The sequence below is a fragment of the Ranitomeya variabilis genome, chromosome 4 (genome assembly GCF_051348905.1).
Source record: "Ranitomeya variabilis isolate aRanVar5 chromosome 4, aRanVar5.hap1, whole genome shotgun sequence".
In the NCBI taxonomy this organism is placed as follows: domain Eukaryota; kingdom Metazoa; phylum Chordata; class Amphibia; order Anura; family Dendrobatidae; genus Ranitomeya; species Ranitomeya variabilis.
Genome location: NC_135235.1, coordinates 21744382 through 21761018, shown reverse-complemented (window position 1 = coordinate 21761018; position 16637 = coordinate 21744382). Strand labels below are relative to the sequence as shown.

The 16637-nt window shown below is 42.2% G+C and overlaps 1 protein-coding gene across 2 annotated transcripts in view; it reads right to left on the bottom strand.

The window, feature by feature from the left end:
• CLCN1 (chloride voltage-gated channel 1) overlaps positions 1-16091 on the bottom strand; it is a 102678-nt gene extending 86587 nt beyond the window's left edge. For both annotated transcript variants that reach the window (XM_077258088.1, XM_077258086.1), the window contains exon 1: positions 15384-16091. In XM_077258088.1, coding sequence (XP_077114203.1) covers positions 15384-15563 — 180 coding nt within the window. In that variant the 5' untranslated portion in view covers positions 15564-16091. The remainder of the gene's footprint in view (positions 1-15383) is intronic.
• Positions 16092-16637: the final 546 nt, after the last annotated feature.

Here is a 16637-nt window from a genome sequence, read left to right as displayed (position 1 = left end):
CGCCGATGCCAGCACAAACTTCAACTGGATGTGTGTCCTCGGATGCACACTCAGCTGCAGTGGACCAGACGGATCCTTGTTCTGCAATACAGGCTGTCAGCCAATCAGAGGCCAGTAGCTGATGTTGGCGTGTCTGTGACTGGGGGTGCGATCCCGTCACTTGCACTATGAAGTCAACTGCCGGCTTTAGAAGAGGACACCACGTGGTGGGGGAGCAGAGGGAAGATGGGTGTAATCATTTAATTCTTTCTATGAATTAGACAACAGTGGCAGAATGCGAGACATATATACCAGGTAGGGGGATATATGGGATATATATACCAGGATGGGGAATATATACCAGGATGGGGGACATATATTACCAGGATGGGGAATATATACCAGGATGGGGGACATATATACCAGGATGGGAGAACATATATACCAGGATTGGAGACATATATACCAGGATGGGGGATATATATACCAGGATGAGGGACATATATACCAGGATGGGGGATATATATACCAGGATGGGGGATATATATACCAGGATGGGGGACATATATACCAGGATGGGGGACATATATACCAGGATGGCAGATATATATACCAGGATAGGGGATATATGTACCAGGATGGGGGTCATACAGTACATACCAGGATGGGGGTCATATATACCAGGATGCAGGAACATATATACCAGAATGGGGGATATACTGTATATACCAGGATGGGGGTCATATATACCAGGATGGGGGTCATATATAACAGGATGGGAGACATATATACAGTTATATGAAAAAGTTTGGGCACCCCTATTAATCTTAAGCTTAATGTTTTATAAAAATTGTTTTTTTTGCAACAGCTATTTCAGCTTCATATATCTAATAACTGTTGGACACAGTAATGTTTCTGCCTTGAAATTAGGTTTATTGTACTAACAGAAAATGTGCAATCTGCATTCAAACAAAATTTGACAGGTGCATAAGTATGGGCACCTCACCAGAAAAGTGACATTAATATTTAGTAGATCCTCCTTTTGCAAAAATAACAGCCTCTAGTCATTTCCTGTAGCTTTTAATGAGTTCCTGGATCCTGGATGAAGGTATTTTTGACCATTGCTCTTTACAAAACAATTCCAGTTCAGTTAAGTTTGATGGTCGCCGAGCATGGACAGCCCTCTTCAAATGATCCCACAGATGTTCAATGATATTCAGGTCTGGGGACTGGGATGGCCATTCCAGAACAGTGTAATTGTTCCTCTGCATGAATGCCTGAGTAGATTTGGAGCGGTGTTTTGGATCATTGTCTTGCTGAAAGATCCATCCCCTGCGTAACTTCAACTTTGTCACTGATTCATGAACATTATTGTCAAGAATAGGTGGTCTGAGGATTGTCCTTGACTGATCTTACCATTCTTCTTCTCTGCCTTTCTGATGTTTTTCTTGGCCTGCCACTTCTGACCTTAACAAGAACTGTACCTGTGTTCTTCCATTTCCTTACTATGTTCCTCACAGTGGAAATTGACAGGTTAAATCTCTGAGACAGCTTTTTGTATCCTTCCCCTGAACAACTATGTTGAATAATCTTTGTTTTCAGATCATTTGACAGTTGTTTTGAGGATGTGTTATGACCTGGTGGTTAGGGAACAACACTGAAATGACCTGGTGGTTAAAAGGACACATGGACAAGCTCTGAGGAGGTGGTAACTTTTCTGACCGCAAACCCTACTCCTAATGCCAACACTAGAAATAGCCGTGGGACGTTCCTGTCTCTCCCTAGACGCCTCGTCACGGCCTAAGAACTAACTACCCCTAAAGATGGAAATAGAAAACTATCTTGCCTCAGAGAAATTCCCAAAAGGAAAGATAGCCCCCCACATATATTGACTGTGAGTGGAGGGGAAAATAACATACACAGAGATGAAAACAGATTTTAGCAAAGGAGGCCAAATACTAATCTAAATAGACAGAAATAGGAAAGGATACTGTGCGGTCAGAATTCAAAACTAAAAATCCACGCAGAGTTCACAAAAAATTATCTCCACACCGACTCACGGTGTGGAGGGGCAAATCTGCTTCCCCAGAGCTTCCAGCTAGCCTGAATATATCATAATGACGAGCTGTACAAAAAGACCTAACAAAAACTGAGAAATAAGGTCCAAGCAAATGGACTAACAAGAACTAGCAAGAACTTATCTTTTGCTGAAATGAACAGGCCATGAGAAATATCCAAGGAGAAGACTAAATCCAATCTTGAAACATTGACAGGTGGCATGAACTAAAGCCCAGAGCAGGTTTAAATAACAAACCCAGGCAAGGCGATTAGTGAAGGCAGCTGCTACAGCTACCTAAAGGAGCAGCAGTACCACTCGAAACCACCAGAGGGAGTCCAAGGGCAGAACTCACAAAAATACCATTAGCAACCACAGGAGGGAGCTCCAGAACGGAATTCACAACACCCATGATGCCACTCTTCAGAGGAGATTCAAACAGGAGAACAACTTGCAAGTGGCCACTTTAAGCAGCTTTTCTCATGATTGCATACACCTAGCTATGAAGTTCAAAGCTCAATGAGGTTACAAAACCAAAAAAAGTGCTTTAGTAAGTCAGTAAAAAGTAGGTAGGAGTATTTAAACCAAGAAAATGATAAGGGTGCCCATACTTATGCACCTGTCAAATTTTGTTTGAATGCAGATTGCACATTTTCTGTTAGTACAATAAACCTAATTTCAAGGCAGAAACATTACTGTGTCCAACAGTTATTAGATATATGAAACTGAAATAGCTGTTGCAAAAAAACCAATTTTTATAAAACATTAAGCTTAAGATTAATAGGGGTGCCCAAACTTTTTCATATAACTGTACCAGGATGGGGGATATATATACCAGGATGGGAGACATATATACCAGGATGGGGGATATATATATGGACAGAGATTAATATTTATTACCGTCATCGCTTGGCCGTAAAAGCTGCTGGCACGGAACAAGATGCAGCGAGGGCCCGCAGGGAAGGTAAGTAGGATGTGTGCTGGAAGGTGGCGGCTTCGGCTGTAACTGTGCCCGCAGTGAATATTCATTTCTCTTTAGCAGTGGGCATAGGCTTTAGCCGCAATCGGGGTACAGGACACTAATACTCGGGGTACATGATAATGACACTGACACTTGGTGTACAGGATAATGACACTGATTCTCGGGGTACAGGATAATGACACTGACACTCGGGGTACAGGATAATGACACTGACACTGGGGGTACAGGATAATGACACTGACACTCGGGGTACAGGATAATGACACTGACACTGGGGGTACAGGATAATGACGCTGACACTTGGGGTACAGGATAATGACACTGACACTGGGGGTACAGGATAATGACTCTGATACTTGGGGTACAGGATAATGACACTGACACTCGGGGTACAGGATAATTACACTGACACTAGGGGTACAGGATAATGACACTGACACTCGGGGTACAGGATAATGACACTGGCACTCGGGGTACAGGATAATGACACTGACACTGGGGGTACAGGATAATGACTCTGATACTTGGGGTACAGGATAATGACACTGACACTGGGGGTACAGGATAATGACACTGACACTGGGGGTACAGGATAATGACTCTGATACTTGGGGTACAGGATAATGACACTGACACTGGGGGTACAGGATAATGACACTGACACTGGGGGTACAGGATAATGACACTGACACCCGGGGTACAGGATAATGACACTGACACTCGGGGTACAGGATAATGACACTGACACTGGGGGTACAGGATAATGACACTGACACTAGGGGTACAGGATAATGACACTGACACTGGGGGTACAGGATAATGACTCTGACACTTGGGGTACAGGATAGTGACACTGACACTGGGGGTACAGGATAATGACACTGACACTGGGGTACAGGATAATGACACTTACACTCGGGGTACAGGATAATGACTCTGATACTTGGGGTACAGGATAATGACACTGACACTGGGGGTACAGGATAATGACACTGACACTGGGGTACAGGATAATGACACTGACACTCGGGGTACAGGATAATGACACTGACACTGGGGGTACAGGATAGTGACACTGACACTCGGGGTACAGGATAATGACACTGACACTGGGGGTACAGGATAATGACACTGACACCCGGGGTACAGGATAATGACACTGACACTCGGGGTACAGGATAATGACACTGACACTGGGGGTACAGGATAATGACACTGACACTAGGGGTACAGGATAATGACACTGACACTGGGGGTACAGGATAATGACTCTGATACTTGGGGTACAGGATAGTGACACTGACACTGGGGGTACAGGATAATGACACTGACACTGGGGTACAGGATAATGACACTGACACTCGGGGTACAGGATGATGACACTGACACTCGGGGTACAGGATAATGACACTGACACTCGGGGTACAGGATAATGACACTGACACTCGGGGTACAGGATAATGACACTGACACTGGGGGTACAGGATAATGACTCTGATACTTGGGGTACAGGATAGTGACACTGACACTGGGGGTACAGGATAATGACACTGACACTGGGGGTACAGGATAATGACACTGACACCCGGGGTACAGGATAATGACACTGACACTCGGGGTACAGGATAATGACACTGACACTGGGGGTACAGGATAATGACACTGACACTCGGGGTACAGGATAATGACACTGACACTCGGGGTACAGGATAATGACACTGACACTCGGGGTACAGGATAATGACACTGACACTGGGGGTACAGGATAATGACTCTGATACTTGGGGTACAGGATAGTGACACTGACACTGGGGGTACAGGATAATGACACTGACACTGGGGTACAGGATAATGACACTGACACTCGGGGTACAGGATGATGACACTGACACTCGGGGTACAGGATAATGACACTGACACTCGGGGTACAGGATAATGACACTGACACTCGGGGTACAGGATAATGACACTGACACTGGGGGTACAGGATAATGACTCTGATACTTGGGGTACAGGATAATGACACTGACACTAGGGGTACAGGATAATGACACTGACACCCGGGGTACAGGATAATGACACTGACACTCGGGGTACAGGATAATGACACTGACACTGGGGGTACAGGATAATGACACTGACACTCGGGTACAGGATAATGACTCTGATACTTGGGGTACAGGATAATGACACTGACACTGGGGGTACAGGATAATGACTCTGATACTTGGGGTACAGGATAATGACACTGACACTGGGGGTACAGGATAATGACACTGACACTAGGGGTACAGGATAATGACACTGACACTCGGGGTACAGGATAATGACTCTGATACTCGGGGTACAGGATAATGACACTGACACTGGGGGTACAGGATAATGACACTGACACTGGGGGTACAGGATAATGACACTGACACTGGGGGTACAGGATAATGACACTGACACTAGGGGTACAGGATAATGACACTGACACTCGGGGTACAGGATAATGACTCTGATACTCGGGGTACAGGATAATGACACTGACACTGGGGGTACAGGATAATGACACTGACACTCGGGGTACAGGATAATGACACTGACACTGGGGGTACAGGATAATGACACTGACACTGGGGGTACAGGATAATGACACTGACACTGGGGGTACAGGATAATGACACTGACACTGGGGGTACAGGATAATGACACTGACACTAGGGGTACAGGATAATGACACTGACACTCGGGGTACAGGATAATGACTCTGATACTCGGGGTACAGGATAATGACACTGACACTCGGGGTACAGGATAATGACACTGACACTGGGGGTACAGGATAATGACACTGACACTGGGGGTACAGGATAATGACACTGACACTCGGGGTACAGGATAATGACACTGACACTGGGGGTACAGGATAATGACACTGACACTGGGGGTACAGGATAATGACACTGACACTGGGGGTACATGATAATGACACTGACACTCAGGGTACAGGATAATGACACTGACACTGGGGGTACAGGATAATGACACTGACATTCGGGGTACAGGATAATGACACTGACACTGGGGGTACAGGATAATGACACTGACACTCGGGGTACAGGATAATGACACTGACACTCGGGGTACAGGATAATGACACTGACACTGGGGGTACAGGATAATGACACTGACACTGGGGGTACATGAAAATGACACTGACACTCAGGGTACAGGATAATGACACTGACACTCGGGGTACAGGATAATGACACTGACACTCGGGGGTACAGGATAATGACACTGACACTCGGGGTACAGGATAATGACACTGACACTGGGGGTACAGGATAATGACACTGACACTGGGGGTACATGAAAATGACACTGACACTCAGGGTACAGGATAATGACACTGACACTCGGGGTACAGGATAATGACACTGACACTGGGGGTACAGGATAATGACACTGACACTGGGGGTACATGAAAATGACACTGACACTCAGGGTACAGGATAATGACACTGACACTCGGGGTACAGGATAATGACACTGACACTGGGGGTACAGGATAATGACACTGACACTGGGGGTACATGAAAATGACACTGACACTCAGGGTACAGGATAATGACACTGACACTCGGGGTACAGGATAATGACACTGACACTCGGGGGTACAGGATAATGACGCTGACACTCGGGGGTACATGATAATGACACTGACACTCGGGGTACAGGATAATGACACTGACACTCGGGGTACAGGATAATGACACTGACACTCGGGGTACAGGATAATGACACTGACACTAGGGGTACAGGATAATGACACTGACACTCGGGGTACAGGATAATGACACTGACACTGGGGGTACAGGATAATGACACTGACACTCGGGGTACAGGATAATGGCACTGACACTGGGGGTACAGGATAATGACACTGACACTCGGGGTACAGGATAATGACACTGACACTGGGGGTACAGGATAATGACGCTGACACTCGGGGTACAGGATAATGACACTGACACTGGGGGTACAGGATAATGACACTGGGGGTACAGGATAATGACACTGACACTGGGGGTACAGGATAATGACACTGACATTTGGGGTACAGGATACTGACACTGACACTCGGGGTGCAGGATAATGACACTGACACTCGGGGTACAGGATAATGACACTGACACTGGGGGTACAGGATAATGACACTGACACTCGGGGTACAGGATAATGGCACTGACACTGGGGGTACAGGATAATGACACTGACACTCGGGGTACAGGATAATGACACTGACACTGGGGGTACAGGATAATGACGCTGACACTCGGGGTACAGGATAATGACACTGACACTGGGGGTACAGGATAATGACACTGGGGGTACAGGATAATGACACTGACACTGGGGGTACAGGATAATGACACTGACATTTGGGGTACAGGATACTGACACTGACACTCGGGGTGCAGGATAATGACACTGACACTCGGGGTGCAGGATAATGACACTGACACTCGGGGTACAGGATAATGACGCTGACACTGGGGGTACAGGATAATGACACTGGGGGTACAGGATAATGACACTGACACTCGGGGGTACAGGATAATGACACTGACACTAGGGGTCCATATCAATGTTTGCAGGTTGTTAAAGTCCAAAGGCTCCTGTGTCCACAAGAATTCCCCCTTGTATTACAACGTTTAGGGGGTGACACCTTCTGGCCTTCATGTCTCTTTGTCCTTTAGATACAGTGTGTGACACTGAATGACATTTTCCATGCATTGTATATTGTTGGGAAAGAACTGGTAGATCAGAGCAGCTTTTTGTTCACAAGGTGAGACATCGTATCTCCAGGATGATGGGAGAGCTTACAGCTGAAGTCCCAAAATGGGATATAAAGGACCCAAGCGGGACAAGAGGAGAGAAGAAAATGGATGGAGATGGAAGGGAGGAAATTGAGAGACAGAAGGAAGGTTGTCAGTCATTCAAGGATGGGTCCCTGAGAGAGAAAGACGATAGCAAGGAGATGAGGACCACACAAGGTGGCGGGACCAGGAGGCACCACGTGGAGGGATCCTGTCTGGTAATTATGACGTGTTGTGAATGACAGTAAGCTGAGGAAATGATGCCTCGTTGATGTGTTATTGTGATGATTTTGTTATTGTTTATTTGTTTTATGAACTTTACATTTGATTCTAGTATTTCTTACAGGATAATGACGCTGACACTCGGGGTCCAGTGTTACATAAAAAGTTCACAAACGCTGTGAAGAAAAATGACCGATAGAGAAGGCGAGATCTTCACCCGAACCGTAAAGAATATCAACAAATGATTTGAGTATCAACATAACAAAAGATACATTCAGAAATGTAAAACTTTAATATCAAAGATTCATAAACAAAAATAATAATTGTGTAAATATCAAAACAAGAGTAAAAAAAATCTATAAAACACCCATTAAAAATACTGTGCGTCACATAGATCAGCTCTCTGCTGAGCACAACAACAGGGTCTCTGGAGGAATCCGAGAAAGACTGTATTCCAATGGAAATGCCAAGGTTATACCAGCTGTACATATATAATTATATACAGGAGATGCCCGGGTTATACCAGCTGTACATATATAATTATATACAGGAGATGCCCGGGTTATACCAGCTGTACATATATAATTATATACAGGAGATGCCCAGGTTATACCGGCTGTACATATATAATTATATAGAGGAGATGCCCAGGTTATACCAGCTGTACATATATAATTATATACAGGAGATGCCCAGGTTATACCAGCTGTACATATATAATTATATACAGGAGATGCCCGGGTTATACCAGCTGTACATATATAATTATATACAGGAGATGCCCGGGTTATACCAGCTGTACATATATAATTATATACAGGAGATGCCCAGGTTATACCGGCTGTACATATATAATTATATAGAGGAGATGCCCAGGTTATACCAGCTGTACATATATAATTATATACAGGAGATGCCCGGGTTATACCAGCTGTACATATATAATTATATACAGGAGATGCCCAGGTTATACCGGCTGTACATATATAATTATATACAGGAGATGCCCGGGTTATACCAGCTGTACATATATAATTATATACAGGAGATGCCCGGGTTATACCAGCTGTACATATATAATTATATACAGGAGATGCCCGGGTTATACCAGCTGTACATATATAATTATATACAGGAGATGCCCAGGTTATACCAGCTGTACATATATAATTATATACAGGAGATGCCCAGGTTATACCAGCTGTACATATATAATTATATACAGGAGATGCCCAGGTTATACCGGCTGTACATATATAATTATATACAGGAGATACCCAGGTTATACCAGCTGTACATATATAATTATATACAGGAGATGCCCGGGTTATACCAGCTGTACATATATAATTATATACAGGAGATGCCCAGGTTATACCAGCTGTACATATATAATTATATACAGGAGATGCCCAGGTTATACCAGCTGTACATATATAATTACATACTGGAGATGCCCAGGTTATACCAGCTGTACATATATAATTATATACAGGAGATGCCCAGGTTATACCAGCTGTACATATATAATTATATACAGGAGATGCCCAGGTTATACCAGCTGTACATATACAATTATATACAGGAGATGCCCAGGTTATACCAGCTGTACATATATCATTATATACAGGAGATGCCCAGGTTATACCAGCTGTACACATATAATTATATACAGGAGATGCCCAGGTTATACCAGCTGTACATATATATTTATATACAGGAGATGCCCAGGTTATACCAGCTGTACATATATGATTATATACAGGAGATGCCCAGGTTATACCACCTGTACATATATAATTATATACAGTAGATGCCTAGGTTATACCAGCTGTACATATATAATTATATACAGGAGATGCCCAGGTTATACCAGCTGTACATATATAATTATATACAGGAGATGCCCAGGTTATGCCAGCTGTATATATATAATTATATACAGGAGATGCCCAGGTTATACCAGCTGTACATATATAATTATATACAGGAGATGCCCAGGTTATACCAGCTGTACATATATAATTATATACAGGAGATACCCAGGTTATACCAGCTGTACATATATAATTATATACAGGAGATGCCCAGGTTATACCAGCTGTACATATACAATTTATATACAGGAGATGCCCATGTTATACCGGCTGTACATGTATAATTATATACAGGAGATGCCCAGGTTATACCAGCTGTATATATATAATTATATACAGGAGATGCCCAGGTTATACCAGCTGTACATATATAATTATATACAGGAGATGCCCAGGTTATACCAGCTGTACATATATAATTATATACAGGAGATACCCAGGTTATACCAGCTGTACATATATAATTATATACAGGAGATGCCCAGGTTATACCAGCTGTACATATACAATTATATACAGGAGATGCCCATGTTATAATGGCTGTACATGTATAATTATATACAGGAGATGCCCAGGTTATACCAGCTGTACATATATAATTATATACAGGAGTTGCCCAGGTTATACCAGCTGTACATATATAATTATATACAGGAGATACCCAGGTTATACCAGCTGTACATATATAATTATATACAGGACATGCCCAGGTTATACCAGCTGTACATGTATAATTATATGCAGGAGATGCCCATGTTATACCAGCTGTACATATATAATTATATACAGGAGATGCCCAGGTTATACCAGCTGTACATATATAATTATATACAGGAGATGCCCAGGTTACACCAGCTGTACATATATAATTATATACAGGAGATGCCCAGGTTATACCGGCTGTACATATATAATTATATACAGGAGATGCCCAGGTTATACCAGCTGTACATATATAATTATATACAGGAGATGCTCAGGTTATACCAGCTGTACATATATAATTATATACAGGAGATGCCCAGGTTATACCAGCTGTACATATATAATTATATACAGGAGATGCCCAGGTTATACCAGCTGTACATATATAATTATATACAGGAGATGCCCAGGTTATACCAGCTGTACATATATCATTATATACAGGAGATGCCCAGGTTATACCAGCTGTACACATATAATTATATACAGGAGATGCCCAGGTTATACCAGCTGTACATATATAATTATATACAGGAGATGCCCGGGTTATACCAGCTGTACATATATAATTATATACAGGAGATGCCCAGGTTATACCGGCTGTACATATATAATTATATAGAGGAGATGCCCAGGTTATACCAGCTGTACATATATAATTATATACAGGAGATGCCCGGGTTATACCAGCTGTACATATATAATTATATACAGGAGATGCCCAGGTTATACCGGCTGTACATATATAATTATATACAGGAGATGCCCGGGTTATACCAGCTGTACATATATAATTATATACAGGAGATGCCCGGGTTATACCAGCTGTACATATATAATTATATACAGGAGATGCCCGGGTTATACCAGCTGTACATATATAATTATATACAGGAGATGCCCAGGTTATACCAGCTGTACATATATAATTATATACAGGAGATGCCCAGGTTATACCAGCTGTACATATATAATTATATACAGGAGATGCCCAGGTTATACCGGCTGTACATATATAATTATATACAGGAGATACCCAGGTTATACCAGCTGTACATATATAATTATATACAGGAGATGCCCGGGTTATACCAGCTGTACATATATAATTATATACAGGAGATGCCCAGGTTATACCAGCTGTACATATATAATTATATACAGGAGATGCCCAGGTTATACCAGCTGTACATATATAATTACATACTGGAGATGCCCAGGTTATACCAGCTGTACATATATAATTATATACAGGAGATGCCCAGGTTATACCAGCTGTACATATATAATTATATACAGGAGATGCCCAGGTTATACCAGCTGTACATATACAATTATATACAGGAGATGCCCAGGTTATACCAGCTGTACATATATCATTATATACAGGAGATGCCCAGGTTATACCAGCTGTACACATATAATTATATACAGGAGATGCCCAGGTTATACCAGCTGTACATATATATTTATATACAGGAGATGCCCAGGTTATACCAGCTGTACATATATGATTATATACAGGAGATGCCCAGGTTATACCACCTGTACATATATAATTATATACAGTAGATGCCTAGGTTATACCAGCTGTACATATATAATTATATACAGGAGATGCCCAGGTTATACCAGCTGTACATATATAATTATATACAGGAGATGCCCAGGTTATGCCAGCTGTATATATATAATTATATACAGGAGATGCCCAGGTTATACCAGCTGTACATATATAATTATATACAGGAGATGCCCAGGTTATACCAGCTGTACATATATAATTATATACAGGAGATACCCAGGTTATACCAGCTGTACATATATAATTATATACAGGAGATGCCCAGGTTATACCAGCTGTACATATACAATTTATATACAGGAGATGCCCATGTTATACCGGCTGTACATGTATAATTATATACAGGAGATGCCCAGGTTATACCAGCTGTATATATATAATTATATACAGGAGATGCCCAGGTTATACCAGCTGTACATATATAATTATATACAGGAGATGCCCAGGTTATACCAGCTGTACATATATAATTATATACAGGAGATACCCAGGTTATACCAGCTGTACATATATAATTATATACAGGAGATGCCCAGGTTATACCAGCTGTACATATACAATTATATACAGGAGATGCCCATGTTATAATGGCTGTACATGTATAATTATATACAGGAGATGCCCAGGTTATACCAGCTGTACATATATAATTATATACAGGAGTTGCCCAGGTTATACCAGCTGTACATATATAATTATATACAGGAGATACCCAGGTTATACCAGCTGTACATATATAATTATATACAGGACATGCCCAGGTTATACCAGCTGTACATGTATAATTATATGCAGGAGATGCCCATGTTATACCAGCTGTACATATATAATTATATACAGGAGATGCCCAGGTTATACCAGCTGTACATATATAATTATATACAGGAGATGCCCAGGTTACACCAGCTGTACATATATAATTATATACAGGAGATGCCCAGGTTATACCGGCTGTACATATATAATTATATACAGGAGATGCCCAGGTTATACCAGCTGTACATATATAATTATATACAGGAGATGCTCAGGTTATACCAGCTGTACATATATAATTATATACAGGAGATGCCCAGGTTATACCAGCTGTACATATATAATTATATACAGGAGATGCCCAGGTTATACCAGCTGTACATATATAATTATATACAGGAGATGCCCAGGTTATACCAGCTGTACATATATCATTATATACAGGAGATGCCCAGGTTATACCAGCTGTACACATATAATTATATACAGGAGATGCCCAGGTTATACCAGCTGTACATATATAATTATATACAGGAGATGCCCAGGTTATACCAGCTGTACATATATAATTATATACAGGAGATGCCCAGGTTATACCAGCTGTACATATATCATTATATACAGGAGATGCCCAGGTTATACCAGCTGTACACATATAATTATATACAGGAGATGCCCAGGTTATACCAGCTGTACATATATATTTATATACAGGAGATGCCCAGGTTATACCAGCTGTACATATATGATTATATACAGGAGATGCCCAGGTTATACCACCTGTACATATATAATTATATACAGTAGATGCCTAGGTTATACCAGCTGTACATATATAATTATATACAGGAGATGCCCAGGTTATACCAGCTGTACATATATAATTATATACAGGAGATGCCCAGGTTATGCCAGCTGTATATATATAATTATATACAGGAGATGCCCAGGTTATACCAGCTGTACATATATAATTATATACAGGAGATGCCCAGGTTATACCAGCTGTACATATATAATTATATACAGGAGATACCCAGGTTATACCAGCTGTACATATATAATTATATACAGGAGATGCCCAGGTTATACCAGCTGTACATATACAATTTATATACAGGAGATGCCCATGTTATACCGGCTGTACATGTATAATTATATACAGGAGATGCCCAGGTTATACCAGCTGTATATATATAATTATATACAGGAGATGCCCAGGTTATACCAGCTGTACATATATAATTATATACAGGAGATGCCCAGGTTATACCAGCTGTACATATATAATTATATACAGGAGATACCCAGGTTATACCAGCTGTACATATATAATTATATACAGGAGATGCCCAGGTTATACCAGCTGTACATATACAATTATATACAGGAGATGCCCATGTTATAATGGCTGTACATGTATAATTATATACAGGAGATGCCCAGGTTATACCAGCTGTACATATATAATTATATACAGGAGTTGCCCAGGTTATACCAGCTGTACATATATAATTATATACAGGAGATACCCAGGTTATACCAGCTGTACATATATAATTATATACAGGACATGCCCAGGTTATACCAGCTGTACATGTATAATTATATGCAGGAGATGCCCATGTTATACCAGCTGTACATATATAATTATATACAGGAGATGCCCAGGTTATACCAGCTGTACATATATAATTATATACAGGAGATGCCCAGGTTACACCAGCTGTACATATATAATTATATACAGGAGATGCCCAGGTTATACCGGCTGTACATATATAATTATATACAGGAGATGCCCAGGTTATACCAGCTGTACATATATAATTATATACAGGAGATGCTCAGGTTATACCAGCTGTACATATATAATTATATACAGGAGATACCCAGGTTATACCAGCTGTACATATATAATTATAGACAGAAGCTGCCCAAGAAAGCCTTGGGTAATTTCTGTCCACATACATCCCGCTCCCCTATGTAGTCCTGACTTTGGTTAGCGTTCATGCTCTTGTCGTAGCCACACATCCCACGGGGACATATCACAGAGCCCGTGCACTTATATGGGGCTTCTTAGATGCTGTGGTCTTTACCCCACGTCTCCACAGGGACCCTCCACTAATGTTTTCCATGCGCCCTCCATATTTCCCTACGTTAACCTTTCTTTGACCACTCTCCATGACCTCGTCTTGCTCCCCGGATAACACTTCTCAGAATCGCACACTCTTCTATTAATAGTCCTTTGCTTCCCGTGATAAGGTTTCCAGCCTTCTGCAGTCATACCTGTCCCTGACTTCCATGCAGCCCCCCTTAGCCCCATAAGCCGCAGTCATGGCCTTCTCCTTACCTGGGGTTGGGTTGGTGCCTGCTCCCCGGGACTCTCCGGCACTGGAGCAGGCGTCTGGTTGGGAATCCCATAGGTGGAGCTTTCTCGCAGTTGCATATATTGGTATTGGGGGTCATCGCCCCACCACCCTGACTTGCAGCCATTGTTTTGTGACTCCTTGGGGGCTTCCGTCCTCTCCATACCACCCAAGACTGTCAGTGACCTCCTAGTAATCCTTTACCGACTGTCTCCGGCAGATCGCTCTTTGCCGCTCATGCCCTTCTCCAATCTATAAGATGTCTCACTAAGTCCCTGGAAATGGGTCTCTCATAAAACGTCTTGTGTCTTCTTCTTCTTCTTCTTCTTCTTCTTCTTCTTGGTCTCTTGTGCCCTTCATTAAATGCCCAATACCCTTCGTAGGCTGTTTACGGGGGTCTTCACTCAGTGACTTCCTTCTGTCCTCCCCTCCTTAAAGTTTTAATCTTTTTTCTTATCCTTGATACATTTCTTGGCCAAAGTTATGGACTCCTCATACTCCAAGCCTGTATGTTTGTGAAGGAGCTTCTGTAGAGGGAGCAGGCTAACGGTGCAAGCTCAGGTATAGTGGTATATAGATATATATAGCGTGTCACATGACCACTTGCAAAACCTGAGATATTAAATATCAGTGCGATCGCCAGAGAGTAAGTGAGGAAGGAGAGGTTGGGAGCGGGCAGGAGACGCAGAAGATGGACGGTGGATGGACCTGGAGAAAAAGGGCTGAACCGGGACCTCAGTGCAACATGGATGGAAAAGTGTCAGCAGGGAAATAAACCGAGACATTGTTACATTGTATCTTTTTCTATAACAATTGCAAAACAAAAGGGAAAAAAAGGAACAACTGAACTTTGAGTTCTCCGGGCACCGAGGGAGGCCTGGAAGTGCGAGCGATGATAGGTAATCAGGGATGTATGGGAACAGAAAATCATGGCTGCTTTCTATGCAAAACAGCTCCACCCTGACCCATAGGCTGTGCCCGGTACTGCAGCTGAGAACCAACAACTTGGATGCCTGCAGCTTAGAAGACATGGTGGATGGATGAATAGATGTTTTCTGGGAAGATGCATCAGACGAGACGACAGCTCAGGTGAACGTGTGTATTAATTGGACAATTGGGATAAATTAATTATCTGTCCGACACTTTCCCCGAGTCAAGATTGAAGATACAAAGAGGCTGTAATTATTGTAATAAATAATAAATATCTAATAATAAGAAAAAGGGGAAGAAGCCGATGA